Source organism: Rutilus rutilus (genome assembly GCF_951802725.1).
Source record: "Rutilus rutilus genome assembly, chromosome: 23".
Classification (NCBI taxonomy): Eukaryota; Metazoa; Chordata; class Actinopteri; order Cypriniformes; family Leuciscidae; genus Rutilus; species Rutilus rutilus.
The window spans coordinates 29,749,392-29,768,309 of record NC_140233.1 but is presented as its reverse complement, the minus strand read 5'-3'; the positions used below and the strand labels follow the sequence as shown (position 1 = coordinate 29,768,309).

At 40.3% G+C, this 18,918-nt stretch overlaps 1 protein-coding gene across 2 annotated transcripts in view; it reads left to right on the top strand.

The window, feature by feature from the left end:
* The window catches only part of ldlrad3 (low density lipoprotein receptor class A domain containing 3), a 39,619-nt gene that overhangs the window by 8,255 nt on the left and 12,446 nt on the right, over positions 1–18,918 (top strand). For both annotated transcript variants that reach the window (XR_014626004.1, XM_084397171.1), the window contains exon 2: positions 10,294–10,440. Coding sequence is in view for 1 of the 2 variants with exons in the window: in XM_084397171.1 (XP_084253297.1) it covers positions 10,294–10,440 (147 nt within the window). In the remaining variant the exon portion in view is untranslated. The remainder of the gene's footprint in view (positions 1–10,293; positions 10,441–18,918) is intronic.

Below are 18,918 nucleotides of genomic sequence, written 5' to 3'. Positions count from 1 at the left end.
ACAGAAGCCTCTTCCACTTGTGAATCTGTAGTCCTGCTGTCGGTCCTGTCCATGATGGTGGGATGTTTGCAAACAGTGACCTTGCAGTGTTCGAGTGTCGTCGATGAAACGACCTGTCAAGGGGAGAGGTATGGCTCGGATGTTCTGCTGGACCATAAATCAGTTGTGGCAAAATGTGAAACCTTCCACGGTTAATTCGCCAGAGTTTGGTGACATGAATCATACAATTTATGCAGAGCCGTTTGAAGTTCTGTCCACTCAGTGTTTCTTGGGTCTAAAGTATTCAAAAGATGCTTGAAACTCTCTCTCTCAACCTCTTGAACTGGAACCATGTCTTTTGCAATGCAATTGGTGACAGCTTTATGTCATAAGACACTTTTTTGCCTAAATTTGCTGTGTTTTTGTGAGGTTACCCTGGATGTACGGGTGATGTAAAATTATTTTATTTTATTTTTCGCACAAAGAGTATTCTAGTTGCTTGATAAATTGAGCCACTGTAGTCACTTGGACTATTTTAACGATGTTTTTACTAACTTTTCTGGACCGGCAGAATGAAATTGCCTAGAAGCCTATTAAGCAGTGAGCCAGCTCTCAGATTTCATCAAAAATATCTTAATTTGTGTTGCGAAGATGAACAAATGTCTTACGGGGGGGTGAGTAATTACTGACAGAATTTTCATTTTTGGGTGAACTAACCCTTTAACTTATCAGGTTGAGTCAGGTCACCTTTATTTATATAGCACATAAGGCACATATTCAAGCAGCTTCCAGTGATAGAAAGGAAATAACGTTCATGGTGCAAATGGAATCATTTCTGCTGTGGCGCAGCTCTAAGAAGACATAGTAAATAGTCGCTATTCAGTTGAGTCAGTTCAGTGTTGATTCTGTTTGGGTATCATCAGACACGCTTGTTCCATCTAGTTATTGGAAACATGCTTGTTCTAAAAGCTTTATTTGCTATTGGAAATAAGCTTGTTCTTAAGGCTATGATTTTCACCTTGCAGGGACACATTTAGTCCGTTGAGTTTTTCAAAAATACATGACAAATATGCCAGTCTTGTCACCCAGTCAGCATCAGACAGATGCTCAGCAAGTGGGGATCTTGGTCTGTGAGGAAAATGCGCACCTCATCCCGCAGCTCGTACAGGCGTCTCAGCACATTTCCTCGCGACAGCCACCTGACTTCTGTGTGTAGGAGCAGGCCTTTGTGCTCTGATCCCATTTCATTACAGAGAGTGGAAAACAGTCGTGTGTTCAGTGGACGTGATTTTATGTAATTAACAATCTTCACAGCAGTGTCAAGAACATGTTTAAACTCCGCATTCAGGGTTTTGCACGCGAGGGAAAAGAGGTGGTCTCGCAGTTAAACTTAAAATTGCACTTGGAAGTTATCGGAGGAGATACGACCACAGAGATTTTGTCGTCGATGGAATAGACCGTTCTTGCTCTGTGAGATGGCGCTCCCTCGAACCATTTTATAACTGGAACGTCCCGATTTTCCCTAATGTTTCTTCTGGATCGCTGCAACTGTTACGCTCTCCACGTCTACGACACGGCGGGGTGAGATGGTGTAATCTTAAACCACTAAAGTTACGTCGGACAACACAATCGGATGAGGATGTACTAAAACTCCGGTTTGGTTTGATCAACGCGAGGTCAGTGATGAACAAGACATTTATATTAAATGACTTTTTTGTTACACACGACTTGGATTTAATGTTTATTACTGAGACGTGGATTGCAATTGGGGACATGAGTCCTTTTTCTGAACTCATACCGCGAGACTGTAAGTTTTTTAATACCCCTCGTTCATCGGGTCGAGGGGGAGGACTGGTTTCTATATTTAAAGAGAAGTTTAATTGCAGATTAATATCAACGGAAGAATGCCGAACATTTGAACGACAACTGTTGATACTAGACATTGGTAGTCCTGTTGCCATTGTTGTTATTTACCGGCCTCCAAAAGCACAGAAAGATTTTATTAATGAATTTGGGGATTTTCTAGGAGGTTTGTTCTCAAAATTTGATAAACTGATAATTCTAGGCGATTTTAATATACATGTACATGTCTGCTGTCCAGAAAATGTGATATCGAAAGACTTTTTAAACTTGATTGATTCTTTTGACCTTACCCAATAAGAAAATGGCCCAACTCATGTTTATGGCCATACATTAGATCTGGTATTAACACATGGTCTCTTTATTGAAGATTTAGAATTATATGACCATGTTATCTCAGATCACAAACCCATCTTGTTTAATATCCCTGTCTCATGCTGTCTTGTTAATCCTGTGAAGTCTTTGCAAAGCTTTCGCAGTTTTTCAGCAACAACTGGTACAGAATTTAGTACAAATTTTAATGAGGTGTGTAGAATATCTGAATCTGCTTTACATGATATGGGTGTGGATGAACACTTGTATTGGTTGTTTTCAACCTGTAAAGATGTGTTGGATGCAGTGGCTCCTCAAAATACTAAACAGCGTAAAGTTAGGTCTGATCCGTGGTTAAATAATGAGATAAGAGTATGAAGGTAAAACAGTAGCAAAACTCGAGAGCATGTAAATGTGAATTTGAGAACTTGTACAATAAATATTCGTACTTGTACATGAACATTTACACTCACAGCTCCAATGTGAAAACCTGTAAAATAAAAATCTGAAGTTGAATGTTGAAATTTGCACTCGCAGACAATAGTCACAAACCTGTATTCTGAATCTGAAGCTGCAGACAAGTAGACACAAATGTGTAAAATGCCATTCACAGAAATACAACGACAGACACAAACTTGTAATATATATTTTGCGTTTAATCTTACGTTCACATTCGCGGTACTTCCTCGAATAGGCACTTGCAGCTTCTCAAATCTGTCACTGCAATTTCAAATTTCGCGCCTTGACTTTTGCTACTCTTTTCGCGATATATCAGGTGCAAAACTAACTTGTGCACTTGAAACTCAGAGGCGGTGAGAGGGAAAGGGGGGCGGGAGGAGGGGGGTCAAAGGAGCCGTTTTATTGGTTGGCAGCTAGCCAATGAAATGGGAGTTCGATGATGTCACAAAACCCGCGTGCACTGAAACACTAACATGGCTTAATGCATTAGACTGATATTAAAATAAATAAACGAAATTATCAAACTCAGTAGACACAATGCTAATGCATACTACAGAAAAGCAGATGAGCACAGAATATGACGTAAAACATATGACGTATGCCATATATGCCCTATATATATATATGCCCTATATATATATGGTAGCCTATATATACCATAGACTGTAAAAGACACACACACACACACACACACGTACGTACGTACGTATATATATATATATATATATATATATATATATATATATATATATATATATATATATATATAATTTATTTATGTTTTGTTTGTTTTTGTGTGTCCAACAGTTAGGCTAGGGTGAATATTTAAAACATTTACATTTTTCCAAAGCGACTTACATTGCATATTAAGGTATACATTTTACATTCTTATCAGATAATTTAGGTGCATTTTCATATTGCAATGGAATTGGCACATATATATATATATATATTGAGGTTATTGGACCTAGTATTCTACAGATTGTAAATAAAAGCTTGAACACAGGTACCTTTCCACGCATGCTGAAGCAGGCCCTGGTGCAACCTATATTAAAAAAACCTAACTTAGATCAAACTGACCTGACCCATTTTAGACCGGTCTCCCATCTTTCATTCATGTCTAAAATTTTAGAAAAAGCAGTGTTTAATCAATTACATGTATATTTAGAACAGAGTAATATTGGTAAAGTTTACCAGTCTGGTTTTAAGAAGCATCATTCCACAGAGACTGCCCTTGTAAAAGTGTTTAATGATTTGCTGATGACAGTGGATGCTGGTGATTCAGCAGTGTTAGTTTTATTAGACTTAACTGCGGCTTTTGACACTATAGATCACACAGTAATGCTTTCACGGCTAGAGGAATATGTGGGGATTCAGGGGAGGGCCCTAGATTGGTTTAAGTCTAAGGCTACGTTCACACTGCAGGCTGAAACGACCCAATTCCGATTTTTTTGCCCCTATGCGACCTGTATCTGATCTTTTCATGACAGTCTGAACGACACAGATCCGATCTTTTCAAATGCGACCCAGGCCACTTGGGTATGTGGTCCCAAATCCGACACATATCCGATCTTTTCAAATGCGACTTCAGTCTGAACGGCCAGGTCGCATGTATCCGACCCGCACGTCATTGATACGCGAAAAATGTAATTATTCTGCATTGAAGTAACGTTAGCAGCTAGTCGTCGGTTTGAAAACGGACTGCATATTCGTCGAGCTGAGGTAAATCTGCCGAGCGGGTCGACCTCGACGAGCCCGTTAATAAAAAAAAAAATAAAAAAAGCCCACGGCCATTATATATACGTTATGTTAACTTATTTATGCTGAATCTGATATTAGATAGGTCAGCGGCTGCTGTCTGGCTCTTGTGTAACGGTCGCTGCGTGCGCTCGTGTGTGTGTGTGTGTGTGTGTGTGTGTGTGTGTGTGACAGTGTGAGAGAATCACAGTTAGTTAAAGCAGAGACGGGCTCTGGTTAAAGTTTAGCTACTTCCGCAAACAACAAGTGACGTCGTTGACCGTTGAGTACTCTTCGGCGCATGCGGGTCACATCTGGGTTATTTTCACGTTCACACAGGAGATCACAAAAGGTCACATTTAATTGGAAATGTGAACGGCCTTGCAAAAAAATCTAATTTTTTCAAAAAATCGGAATTGAGCATTAAGCCCTGCAGTGTGAACGTAGCCTTACTTGACTGCCAGAACCATGGCAGTGAGACTGGGCCCGTATACATCGAGATCGACATCTATCCTGGCCCCTACGCTTTTTTCTCTTTATATGCTCCCATTAGGAGACATTTTTAAGAAGTACGACATCACATTTCATTGTTATGCAGATGACTTGCAAATATATTTACCGTTACAAAATGGAAATAATGTGCAATCTCTAATGTCTTGCCTGTCCGATCTTAAATCATGGCTTGCTTGTAATTTTTTATACCTCAATGAAAAAAAGACAGAAGTTGTAGTGTTTGGCCCTAGAGGAACCAAAGGCGCAGCGGAGTTAAATTTCGGATCACTGTCATTATATGTGAAAGATCGTGTTAAAAACTTGGGTGTTTATATTGATAGCGCACTGAAATTGAATGCACAGGTAAATTATGTGGTCAAGTCAAGTTTTTTTCACTTGAGAAATTTGGCTAAAATGAAATCATGTTTGACACATAAGAGCCTTGAAATTGCAATACATGCTCTTATATCTTCGAGACTTGACTATTGCAATTCTTTATATAAGGGTATTAGTCAAGCATCTATTCAGCGGCTGCAAAAGGTACAAAATGCTGCAGCGAGATTATTAACTAACACTAAAAAACGTGAACACATCACTCCGTACTTGGTCCGTTTACATTGGCTCCCTGTACAATACATAATTGATTTTAAACTCCTTTTTTTAGTGTATAAATCTCTTCATGGCCTTGCACCGACTTATTTATCAGATTTGTTAATAGGGTACAAGACAGGTAGAACCTTGAGATCATCAACTCAAAACTTGTTAAAAGTTTCGAGGACCAAGTTAAGCCAGAAAGGGGATCGTGCCTTTGGGGTAGTTGCTCCAAAACTTTGGAATAGCTTACCATCACATGTTAGGGACGCTGATTCTGTACATGTTTTTAAAGTACAACTTAAGACACACTTGTTTGAAATGGCCTATTCATCTATTTGATGATAATGATTATTACTATATATATATATTTCTTTTTTTAATCAGCTTGTTTAAATATTGTTGTATTGTTTTATTGAGATGGTGTAAAGCACATTGGTCAACATGTGTTGTTTGAATGGTGCTATACAAATAAAAGTGACATTGACATTGACATTCTCTGTGTATGATGCAGTGCGTGAAATTGAGGTGAGGTGCAACTTGGAGGACTCGTGCCTTTAGTCCTTTCTTTTTTCCCAGCATTGCCCCAGCTCCGTCTGTGCACACTGATATGCACTCGCCCCAAGATAGTCCTTCATCTTTAAGTTTGCTGTCCAGCTTATTGAAAATGTCCTCGCCCGTGCATGATCCCTCCAGTTGCGTACAAAATAACATTTCCTCATTTAGTTTCCCCTCAAAAATATATCTGACAAATACAAGGAGTTGAGCGGTGCTGGACACGTCTGTGGATTCATCCAGTTGTAAGGCGTACCTCTAGGGGTGTGCGATATGACGATTTTTGATCGTGGACGATTAAAATGTCTCCACGATCTGCTTTTGAAGAAATATCGTAGAATCGTGCATTAGGCTATATCTGTTCTGGCGCCTCTGTCCCGAACATACTGAACAACGCGACGTATATTCACATAAAACGTTAACGCAGCGGAACAGGAGACTGCAGTTCACAAAAGTTCATAATTTGCATGTGCTTTAATGCCTTGTCGGTTAAACATTTAATTCGCGTGCTGATGCGCTGTTCTAACGTATGCGTTTCTCAGCGCGTACATGTGAAGCTCACATGCACTAAAAGCCTGTCTACCAGCGCCTGGATACTGGACTAAGTTAAGTTATCTTTCGAGTCTTATTGTGCTTATACTGTTAAATACACACAAGGTTTACATAAAGTCGATTATGTCTAAAGTGAAAGCAAACTTGAGAAAATTGAGAGAAAAACTGCTTGTCAAATGCGTGTATATTAGACGCGTCGCGCACAGCTCTTAAAGAGACAGTATAGACGAATCCGGCGAAACTACCGGAAGTAAGCGGGCGCCATTACTGAGCTGTTGCTGGGTAGCGTGTCTATGGGTAGCGTTGCGCCATTGCCTCCTATTGGTTTGGTTGCGTCCACTGGAATAAACAGCCCGCGATTTACGACTGTCACTAACGTTACATCTACAACTTTACTATTCTTCCTCTGCAGAGTTATTTGAACAGTATAAGTGTTGTTAATGGTCTGTGAAAATCGGACAGGTCCTTTAAGAACTATGTATTTATCATCTGGTAGAGTGTGCATTATTTGACCAACCCATACGGACTGAGCTTAGATAATTTTTTTGACCCTCTATCAGTGACCTGTAGTTGGCATTTTGTTGATCATCGGATGCCAGGTGAAGGAGAAAATACTCTTGAATACCTTTAAAACAACCGAAGGGGCGCGTTGGGGCAGTAGTAGCATTAACGTTACTGTATTTGCTTGACTGTGACTCTGAGAACCAACAACGCTAGCAGTTAGCTGTACCTTACCCTTTCCTTTTGAAATGTGAAAATGAGATAAATAATGGTCACAAAATAAAAACATGAATTCGTTTATTTGATATCATTAATTAATTTATTGTTGCCAAATGGACAGATCTTTTAATAGTTTCCTCGTTAGCTTGCCTAGCTAGCATAGTTATTGCCAAGCTATTTTCATAAATAATCTGTAAGATCGTTTGTACCTTCATCTGTGACTGGAGGCCACTGTCTAACATCATCAACCCAACAAGTCATATACTGCCTGGCTGTAGCTGTCATCGAAGGTGCGTTTGCGTTATCACGGAGGTTTGTTTACATACTAGTAACAGCTCAGTAATGGCGTCGCCACAAGATGGCAGCCTACACAGAACGCTCGTCGGATTCGTCTATAGTAAACACGCTGCCGCTTGTCCTTAAAGGGATAGTTCAAAATAAAAATCTATCATAATTTACGCACTCTAATGTTGTTCCAAACCTGTATTAATTTCCTTCCAATATTTCTAATATTTTTCTAATATTAATATTTTGAAGAATGTGGCTATCCAAACTGTAGCTGGTCCCCATTGACTTCCATAGGAGAAAAATATATATGGTAGTCACCGGGGTACATCAACTGTTTGGTTACCCACATTCTTCCAAATAAATTTTATTTTCAACAGAAGAAAGAAACTTATTCGAGTTTAAAACAACTTGAGAGAGTAAATTATGATAATTTGAATTTTTAGGAGAACTATCCCTTTAATGTTAATAAAACAGAATGCAAAGAGAAAATCACTCACTGCTCTTGACTGATAACTTTAATAGTAGCTTTAATACATATCAATGTATAATTTATACAGTGAAGTCTGTTTTGTTTTATTTTCATATTTGTTCATTTAATTACTTCAATGCTACTGTTAAATACACCTACTGTAGCTGAAAACATAAAGCAATGTTTTGCCTATTTAATTTGTATATTAAGTTGTGTATATGTAATGTGTTTCTTTAATCTTAATATATAATAACAAAGAAAATAATGACAAATATTTTTATCTTTGCCCCTGTCTGCCATTTTTTTATTTTTTTACCTAAGGCTTTGTTTTTAAAATATGGACATTAGTTTGGCTGTAATGCTCAGTCACAAAATAGTAAAACCAACATAAAAAGAATCGTGATAAAATCGTTAATCGTGATTTTCCTGAAAAAAATCGTGATATGATATTTTTGCCATATCGCCCACCCCTACGTACCTCCCACTCTTCTTCACTCTGTCAATCAGTTGACACTTGATATCCTGAGCCATGTCTGTAATGCGGCGGGATACAGTCCCATCAGAGAGCGGCACTTGTTCCAGCTCAGCGGCCAGTTTATCTCCATGCATGACGCGACTCATAACTATTGCTGCTGGTTTGATTAAAGTTTCTCCAATGGTGTGTGGCTTTTTGGTCTTTGCAATTAAATATGCCACTTCATATGAAGCCTTCTGAGCTTTAGTGGGGATAGCTGTTTGTTTAAAAATGACCTTTTTTTTGTCCCTGTAACTCTTTCTGCTTTCTGCGGAAAAAGTCAGTGGGTTTATCTGTGAGGCTGGGGTGTTTGGTGTTCAGGTGTCTTTGCATTTTCACGGGCTTCAGACTCTCATGTGCGAGGACTTCGGAGCACACAACGCATTGAGGGTGTTGTACCTGATTTATAACAATGCACGTGAAACCATAGTTTATGTATTCCTCTCTGTATTTTCTGGCTTTCGAGGAGGGATGGTCCGTTTGCGGGGCACGGGTTTGGCGGGCTGCCCTTCCAGAGGTGGAGGGTAGTCCTGGCGGCTCATCCTCTTCTCTGCCCTCTGTATTTTCTGCTGATCCCGCTCTCTCATTAGCAGGCATCTCTGCTCCCTTCTCGTTCTCTTTTGATGATAATAACCACCGTTTCATTTTTTATCAAGTTTAGATCTCAAAATAGACAGATCGCTGTTTAGGCAAAACACCAAATGTGCATCTAGCTAGCTAGCGCATGTTGTTGTGCTGTAAATTGTGATTGACACCATCATACTGTCATAATTAATCGGAGCAAACAAAGTTTTATTTACAGTTTATTTAAATTATCCTAAATTTATACTCGCATCATTACAACCTTTTTTAACATAAAAAAAAAAAGACGTTTCTGTAAATCATCTCCCGCTCGGGGTCGCGACCCCCACTTTGGGAACTACTGATCTAGAGTACATGCTTGTGCTTAAATCACAGTAGGTACGTTTCACTGCAGAGGTCTGTTATTCAACAGTAACAACATAGTAGCTTGATGATCCCGTGAAGGAGTGTGGAATCATGGGAGGTGTCATCTTCACCTCCACAGCCAATGGAATCAGTACGACGGAAGCAGAAATCATGATCATTCATGATATCTGCAATACATTTATGTTGGTTCTGTTCTGTTTACCCTATCACTGCTCTCCCTGCTCTTATCTAAGCTAGGCTGCATGAATGCGCACTGCGCAGGGAGTTCTTGCCCAGAACAGAACCATTCCGCCAATCCAATCCATGTTCAAGAGAGCGAATCAGATAGAGAGAGAGAGAGAGAGAGAGAGAGAGAGAGAGAGAGAGAGAGAGAGAGAGAGAATGCCTTGGCTTTTGCCACCATTCAAATTTAAACACTGCACCCTTTTTGGTACCATGGGATTACAACAACCCGAAATACTTAAATAGATCACTGAATAAGTAAATAATATTTTTGTATGACTGTGTCTTTAGTGGGGTTTTCCCCAGTGCTAGCTGGATTACATCAACGACACCTGCTGCTTACTTCCATTTAGGCCTTTAAAAGAAGCAAGACGGATGGCAGAGGGGGCGGCCTATTTGATAAGTTTACTTTTGGGATTCGTTTGGTTGTTTCATTTTGCTCACACCAATATGCTACAGCACATTACATTCCCATGCATTCATTTAGCATTACACAACTGATGCCTGTGTCTGGAATCTTGTTTCTAGAATTCATTTCACCAGTCATATAATCTTCAATATAAAGATTGTTAATACAATCGTCTCTTTTCTTCAGATTGCCAGCTTCTTCCTGGAAATAACTTTACGACAGAGTGCAACATTCCAGGGAACTTTATGTGTGGGGATGGCGAATGTATTCCTGGAGGTTGGCAGTGTGACGGCTTTCCAGACTGCATCGACAAGAGTGACGAGAAGGGTTGCCGTAAGTCTCACTTTCACTGCACATGGAGCTGGACAATTATGAATGTTTATTCCTGCCTTGGCTCATAATATCATTTCTTATGCACCAATTAGCTCAAAGGGAGTTATGTATAATTAATTGTGATAAATATTGGTATTAGCTGTAAGAATTAACTGATGTAGCGGAGTTAATATAACAATCAAATAGTCTGCTTGTCCACAGAATGTTCAGTGTAATCGTAATTAACGGTAATTAACTTTTCTTATTACACAGCGCTCGGAAATGCTTGATTCTGATTGGTCAGATGCAACATTATGAAGCCAGTTATTCCCCAATAGTGACTGTCATCAATAGCAATGCTGTATAATGACCAATCATCCGGATTTTTGAGGCCGGTGCTTCATTCATGTCTCGTATCACACCGCAGATGCGCTCTCTCTCGTTTCATTCAAACGCAGTTGCTGCCATCTGTCGCCTGGATTTTAAATTAATTTGGAGGACTTGGAGTAAAATGAAATGAGGATTTTGATAAATAGTAGGTCTCTGGTAATATTGTTATAGTGTTTGTCTTGTTGCCAGAATGATTGTTTTGTACACAATGGGAATTAATTAATACAACATGCTCATGATTAAACTAAAATGAAAAAAGGAATTAATAAAAAAAAAAAAAACGTTTTAATTCTTGGACACACAATCTTTATTCTGCATGTAGTGCAGGTGTTACGCTCACTACATTTCCCATCATCCTCCCTGGCCCTCACCTGCATGCTCTTCCTCTGTTCATTGTTCAGCTGTATCTTGTTAGTTTCCTTGTATGGTTACTATCATTGAGTTAATTTGCCCCAGCTGTGTCTCGTTTCCCTGATCTGTTCTCTGTGTATTTAAGCCCTCTGTTTCTCCGTTTCTTGTCTTGTATCTTCTACTTTAAATTGATGTGTGGTTATGTTTCCTGGTCTTATTTCTGAATTAAAGTCTCCTATTGAATCTCCTTCGTCGTGCGCTTGATCTCTACCACCTCAGCCGTGACAGAATACAAGACCAATATCAGTTTATTTTTTGCGGTGTTTTCTTTCTTTTGTTTTTCTCCATGGACATTCCTGCTGTTGCCCTGCTATGCCTGGAGCAGAAGGACCACTTGCTGGAGTCTTACACTATGGAATTCTTGGAATTGGCGTGCCTAACGCACTATCCGGATGCGGAGTTTTTGTTTACCAGCACCCACTCAACACATGCGGTGAAATCTTGCCGAGGACTGCTCCCTGGGAGGCGTGCCCGGGACCGCTCCCAGGGAGCGGTCCTCGTGAAGATTTCACCGCATGTGTGGAGTTGGTGCTGGTAAACAACAACTCCGCATTCACCATCGGCCTTGCAGAGCCTACCAACACCCCTCCGCCAAATCCAGAGTCTTGTACTGCCGAGAGCACCCTTCCACAGTCTCATTCCGCTGAGAGAGCGCCCTTCCACAGTCTCGTTCCGTCGAGGCTACCCTTCCAGAGTCTCGCCCTGTCGAGGCCACCCTTCCAGAGTCTCCCCCCGTCGAGACCACCCTTCCTGAGTTTCTTCACGTCAGTCCTGCCGATCCTGAGTTTCTTCACGTCAGTCCTGCCAAGCCCGAGCCTGTTCACGTCAGTCCTGCCGAGCCTGTTCACGTCATGCCTGCCGAGCCTGAGCCTGAGGCTGTTCACGTCATGCCTGCCGAGCCAGAGACGCGCTAGGTCAGCCGTGCCTGTGTCTATGGACAAGGTGGCCGCTGCACCTGAGACAGTTACGGATGATACAGCACTCATGATAGACGCCACAGCTATTTTGTGTGTTTGGGCAGATGGCTACCGCCACGCCTGAGCCCTTGTCTCCGGCCAAGATGTCCGCCGCCTCGCCTCCCAAGCCCTCGGCCAAGATGGCTGCCGCCTACGCCAGGGTCATCTCTGCCATGGGCGCCTGAAGGGTCGTCTCCGCAATGGGCACCTGAAGGGTCGTCTCCGCCATGGGCACCTGAAGGGTCGTCTCCGCCACAGCCGCCTGAAGGTCCGGCTCTGCCCTGGTCCCCTGAGCTGCTGGCTGTGCCCTGGCCGCCTGCACAGCCTGCTTCGCCCGCACCTACCGGGAGGGGGGAGTACTGTTATGATCACTACATAGGTACATAGGTACCTTCTCCAGAAAGCTTCTAGCCTATTTAGAAATTATTTTAGGTTATTTAGATCTAGAACATATAGAGCCCAATGTTATTGTCAATGCCAATAGTCTAAAGAAGGTCTACTGGTCTTAAGAAGTCTCCTATTAGAAGGTGAGAAGACTACCCCAGTCCCAAGCCCAGGAAGGACAGGACTTCTCATTGGTCCGTGTGCAGTTTCTGCCCTTCATCCATCTTGAAACTTATTCCTAAGGTTTAAATATAACAATTCTCTGGCCCAGAGGCAGAAGGCATACACATTTCCAAGAAGTTTACGCTAAACCTTCACGTCAAGGTTCCTTCGTCTGTGTGTTCCAGATTGTTAAGGACCTTCTGCGCCTACTTCAGCACCTCATCTGCGTATTTCCGATTTTAGGACCATTTTGCTGCTCTAGGAGATCAGCATCCCACAGAGTTTTGTTTTCAAGGCTGTTGAAATGAATTCCGGCTCCTTTCTCCATAGCATTGTCACCCAGCACAACCAGTGGAAGACGTCACCGCCATCGGACTGCTCACTCGACCACATAGAGCGTAAATACCACTGCCAAACCACTTTCCAGAGACCTTGGTATTGTTGTATATTATCAGTATGTGATTTTCTAATTCATGTTAGATGAAAAGTCCATTAAAATACAAAATCTTTGATTTATTTGTTTGCATAATAAGGTTGTTCATCTTGTTAGTTTCAGAGAAGCAACAGTTCGTCTTTCCATAAGATAACACACTCTTGTTTATCTTTGCCAAACCTCTTTCCAGATACCTTGGTATTGTTGTATATTAACACTATATGCTTTTCTAATTAATGTTAGATGTTATAAAGCTGATGCTAGTTAATTAAAATACAAAATCTTTCATTTATTTGTTTGTATAATAAGGTTGTTCATCTTGTTAGTTTCAGAGAAGCAACAGTTTGTCTTTCCATAAGATAACATACTCTTGTTTATCTTTTTATTAATATAATTAATTTATTACACTTGTGTCTCTTTTGAGCTGACACAAATTCACTCCATTTTACATTATTTTATTTATTCAACAGTCCTCTTCTTTGCTGTTAACGTGAAATTAAAGGGAGGAATGAGTCATCAGAAACTCTCACATTCAATCTGAGCGACGTATGACCAAAACTCACTACATTAATTTGGTGCCACGTGTGAGAATCACTACAGCTGGGAAGAAAATCTTGGACACCTCAAAAAGATGTTAAATAGGATAAAGACTGCTGACCTCACCATCTGCACTTGCAAGTGTGCCCTGGCCAAAACAGAGACTTAGGACCTATGGTTTGTACCAGGGCTTGCAGTTATCTGGCCTCAATTTGGGAAGAACTCTGAGAGGCCCTTAATTGTTATGTGCAATATGTATCGACTACATTCACAGGGGTTCTCAACTCTGGCCCTTGACATCCACTTTCCTGCAGAGTTTAGTTCCAACCTTGAACAAACTCACCTTCCTGTATCTTACTAGTAATCCTGAAGACCTTGGATCAGCTTGTTCAGTGCTAGCTTTCACTTCATGATATATGAATGAATGAAGCATTTATATAGCACTTTCATCTGTACTACTGTACACCCAAAGCGCTTTACAATCATATCAGGGGATCTCTCCTCAACCATCACCATTGTGCAGCATCCACTGGGATGATGCGATGGCAGCCACAGTACAACAGCACCAGTGCACTCACCACACACCAGCTACAGGTGGAGAGAGGAGAGAGAGTGATCGAGCCAATTCAGTGGATGGGGATTATTAGGAGGCCATGATTGGTAAGGGCCAATGGAGGGAATTTGGCCAGGACACCAGGGTTACACCCCTGTAAACCCATGAAGCCTAGAATGCTTTTGCCTAGAATGACCCCAAAATTCATATTCTATGGACACTACAGTTGTCATAGTACATCACACTCTGCGGCACCATTTTATAAAACATAATTCAACATATAATACGTATACATACGGATGTATTGGACAGCAGAGGCCACTAAAACACCTTTGACCTTTATGCCTGAACAGGGAAATATGTGACAATTTCACATGGTGGTGTGCGCACCATTTTGTGTAACTGTGTGTGGCTCCTGTTCCAAAGATGCATGAGCATTTTTGTACCAAAAGAGTAAAAAACAAAACTAGGTTTAAGCATTATTTTTATTACAAATGTTGTTAAAATTACTTTTACATCAAGAAAACTAATATTTAAAGCACAAAAAATAGAAACACTAGAAGACAACAACAACACTGTTCAATTACTTCTGAGTTTGCAGCACTACTGTACCCATACAGAAAAAAAAAAATATTGAAATATATTTTAAAGTGTCAAAAATATATATGTGGCATATATTCCAAATGCATTGAAATATATTTGCATTGTTGTTCACTTATATTTATCATTTTGAAATATATTCTGAAAATATATTTCAAATATATTTCTTTTGTGTATGGGTAGACAGTCTCTTCTGATGACAGAGTTTTGAGTGCATTACTACTTCTAACCTCTGTTTCCTGATGGTTTAAAGGACAATTAGTCTGAGTCGCCCCCCTGACGTTTCGAAGAACAGTACAATGACGAGCGCATCAAGAATAACAGCTTCGTCCATTTGGGGAGTTGGGCGCGCAGTCATGCGAAAATATAAACAAAGCTTCAGATCTATTCCACTTTACTACTAGTTACAGCATGAAATAAAAAAAAAAAAATTCCTGCATTGAACTTGTTTTAGCGCCCGCCACAGTGAATTTTTGTCCCGCCAAAGTCTTATTTGATCGGTGAGTAATGTAGATGAATGGCTGCGTGTGTCACAGGGCATGTGTTTAACTGAAAGAACGAGAGAGAGAGAGAGAGCCGGTCGCGCGCGCGCACTCTCTGTGTAAACGACTTCACCGTCTCCAAACTAGGCGCTGTGTTGCTCTCTCTCCCTCGCACATATTAATCAAAATAAATCGACACGGTGGTAAAAGGTCGGAAGACCAAAGTTTCATGTGGAGCATCCAGAGATTTTGGTGGTAAAAGGTCGGAAGACCAAAGTTTCATGTGGAGCATCCGGAGATTTCTTGGATGTCCAAATCTTGGATGTCCATGTCCTAACTGCTGGGATAATCACACAACGCGCACGACACATCCTATTCGCGAACTAATGACTCCTTTGAACCGATTCATTTTAATGAATGGTTAAAACAACTGATCTTTCCAACAGTGAACTCAGGAGACGTCTGAATCGGTGTATAACTAATCAGTAACACTTTACAATAAGGTTCTATTTATTACATAAATTATATAAAAAGTACAGTTTGCTAACTCAAGCTTATAACCTTTAAAATAAATAAAACCACTTGTTTTTTTTTTTAAAGCAGATGACTACATTTTTCCACACAGTGCTATCAAGAATCGATAAGAGAATCGTTAAAGAATTGGATCGATAATAAGAATCGTCAGTGGCATTATTATTGATAAAATCTTATCAATTCCCATCCCTATGTGAAGACAGTAAAATTATAATCAAACATTAAAGAACATACATGTTTTTTTAATAGTTTTTTTAAGAGTTAAAAGATCTAAACATTTTGCTAACATGACTTATTGTGTCACTGTCAGTCTTTTTACATCAGAGCAAAACTAGGGTATGCAGATTATTTATTATTGTTATACATTATTCATCAGAATGCATTGATTAATCCCATGGCATGTAGCAAAAAAAAAGTTAGTCTCCAATCAAACTCGGTTTCAGACCAGGCAATCGAACCAAGTGAAAAAGCACCTTAAAAGAGCCTTCCAGGACTTTGAGTAAGAAACTTTGTATCTGCTCTGGTCGTGGCTCCTTTAAAAGTGCATTGAAAAATGGTTACCTACATGGACATGGTTTCATTTCTTGTAACAAATGTAAAGCTACAATATGACATGCATTTTTCATATTGACATTTATTCTAAAAATAATAGTGCTTGAATGCTAGCTTAATTTGCAAATAGTATAGTATTGTAATATATTCAACATATACTTGCACAAAGCATGGTAAAACACAAAATTGTGAATTAAAGATAGACTCATTCAGGAAAAAATCTTGCATCTCCAAAATTCTGCACAGAAAAAAAAAAAAAAAAAAACCTTGGTCCTTGGAAGTTCAAGTTGGAAAAGAGGACATTTAAACCAATCAATAGCGCATGGACACAAAGTTTTTCTGAGAACGCCAGAGCAAACAATGCTCGCATTCTGTGTTCATTAGTTAGCAATCTGTCTAACAGTACTGTTTAATATGTTATTAGATAGAACTGTTATACATAGAAAGTAGACAGTATATGAAAAAGGTTATTAGCCTATGCCGTGTGGTTGATGTCCAGTGTTGCTAGCTGAGCAGAAATATATTATCATGTTTGGCTTGGTCCCGTCTGTTGCGTTGGATTTTCTCTTCAGCATAAATGTTTAGAGGCCCATCTATCACTGTTTTCCATTTTTGTACAGTTAGTTTCTGGAGTAAATGTATAATCTGTGTGTTTACATAGCTGTTTTAAAAATGGCAGGTGCTGGTGTTTTGCGTGCGTTCGGTCATCAGCGTACACTACCGTCACGGGTAGTTCCTGTAGTGCTGGTTTAGACCTTACTCTGAATTAGGGGCTACATTTGTTCCTCCAAATGGAGTTCCTAGAACTAAAATCGTTCTAGTCGGCGTGTTCGCACCGCAGGAACATCCGGGTACTTTAGCCAATAGTTCTAGGAACTGTGAAAGGTTCCTCCAGTCGGAAAGCGGCTAATGGAGTCAATGACAGTAGTGGGAATGACACAGCATGCAAAATAGTGTCTTTTAAAACCTACTGTGTCACATTTCCTAACAATGAACTTGATGACAGACTCAAAAACCACAATCTTCTGAATTGTGAAGACATAAGGAGGGTCATTCCTGGACAATATTCTGTCCCTTTCACCCAAGAGGGTATGTACAGTTCAGTCAATGGTGGAGTATGCTCAAATCTGTGTCAGACTTGATCAAATCCCTCAATGGAAGCAAGTGGATTAGTGCAACCAGGACCAAGTTCTTTGTGATGTGTAAATATGTGTTCAGACAAAAGACTGTAACACAGCAACATTTGATGCCTGAAGACCATTGTTTTGCAATGGTTTCTGAAGTGGCATGTGACGTGGGCGAGCCTTTTTAAAAAACCATGCTTGGCCTCAAAGCGCATGGACCAGTAGTACACCAGAGGGCGCAGTCTCCTTATATAACCTGGATAATGCAGCATGAAATTATGTTTGGGCTTTAGACGTCTATCAGGGAAGAGTTCTAGGAAAAGGCTGTGGTGCTCATCAATGTCATCAATCTCAGATGTCTGACAAGTAATACTGCATCTTCTGTTAAGGCTGGAGAAAACATATATTCCATACAGGTCAACAAAAGCAGCCAGAGCTCCCAGTATTTGTTTCCCTCTGGAATGAGATCTATCATCAAAGGAAGTAGCCTTAACAGGCACCACATTTGTGCTGCTTTCTGCTTCATCGAACTGTCAGGTACTTTTAGTTCTTGAGGTCGGATTGTGGATGGCTTGTTGGCACAGTCACAGAAGCCATAATTGTAACTTGTGATTCGGTAATTAACCTGGTCTAAGGTTAATACCTTCTGTTAGATGAGAGAGCCTAATACCAATTTAATTTCATAGCACCTTCTCCTTCAAGGATATCATGCATGGCAACTGGTGCTACATTTTCTGTCACATGGAAGTATTTCAGGTTGTTTAAAAGTATCTCTCTTTTTAGGCCAGTTTCTGTTGGATTACTTTGCACCAGATCTGAAAGATGGCCATCCTTATTCCTAAGCAGTGAAGGATCTTCCATTGATTGTGTTCGCAGGAACTGTTTCTTCACATGGCACCAGTGACAGACACTGTTCCAAGAGAATCTCTCTGTATAGCCAAGGATTGAATTTAGATCTAAATCCCCACAAATTTGGGCAACCCAAACCTTTAATGTGCTTTTGAAGTGAGCTATGTCTACTTCCATTTGTTTCCAAGTCATTGATATCATCAACAACTGACTTCAGGACAGCATCTATACCGTATGTTTTGGCATCATCTGCCTTATACACTGCCAAAAGAAAGTGAGTCCAGGCTTGAAAGGCACTCTGGTGGAAGACATTTAACAGTGAAATAGATGAATCCCAACTTGTGGATTGAGGTCTTGGAGCCTAGTGGATTAACCATTTCACAGTCATTATACAACAGAAGAAGAACAGAGGGCTCAGTGGGGAAAACAGTGGTGTCGTCCAGACTGTTTGAGTCACTAAGCTTCTTTTTCCACTCCATTATCTTCTCCATCGTTCCTGGACTCTCAAGAATGAGTTTCAGAAGTGGACGTA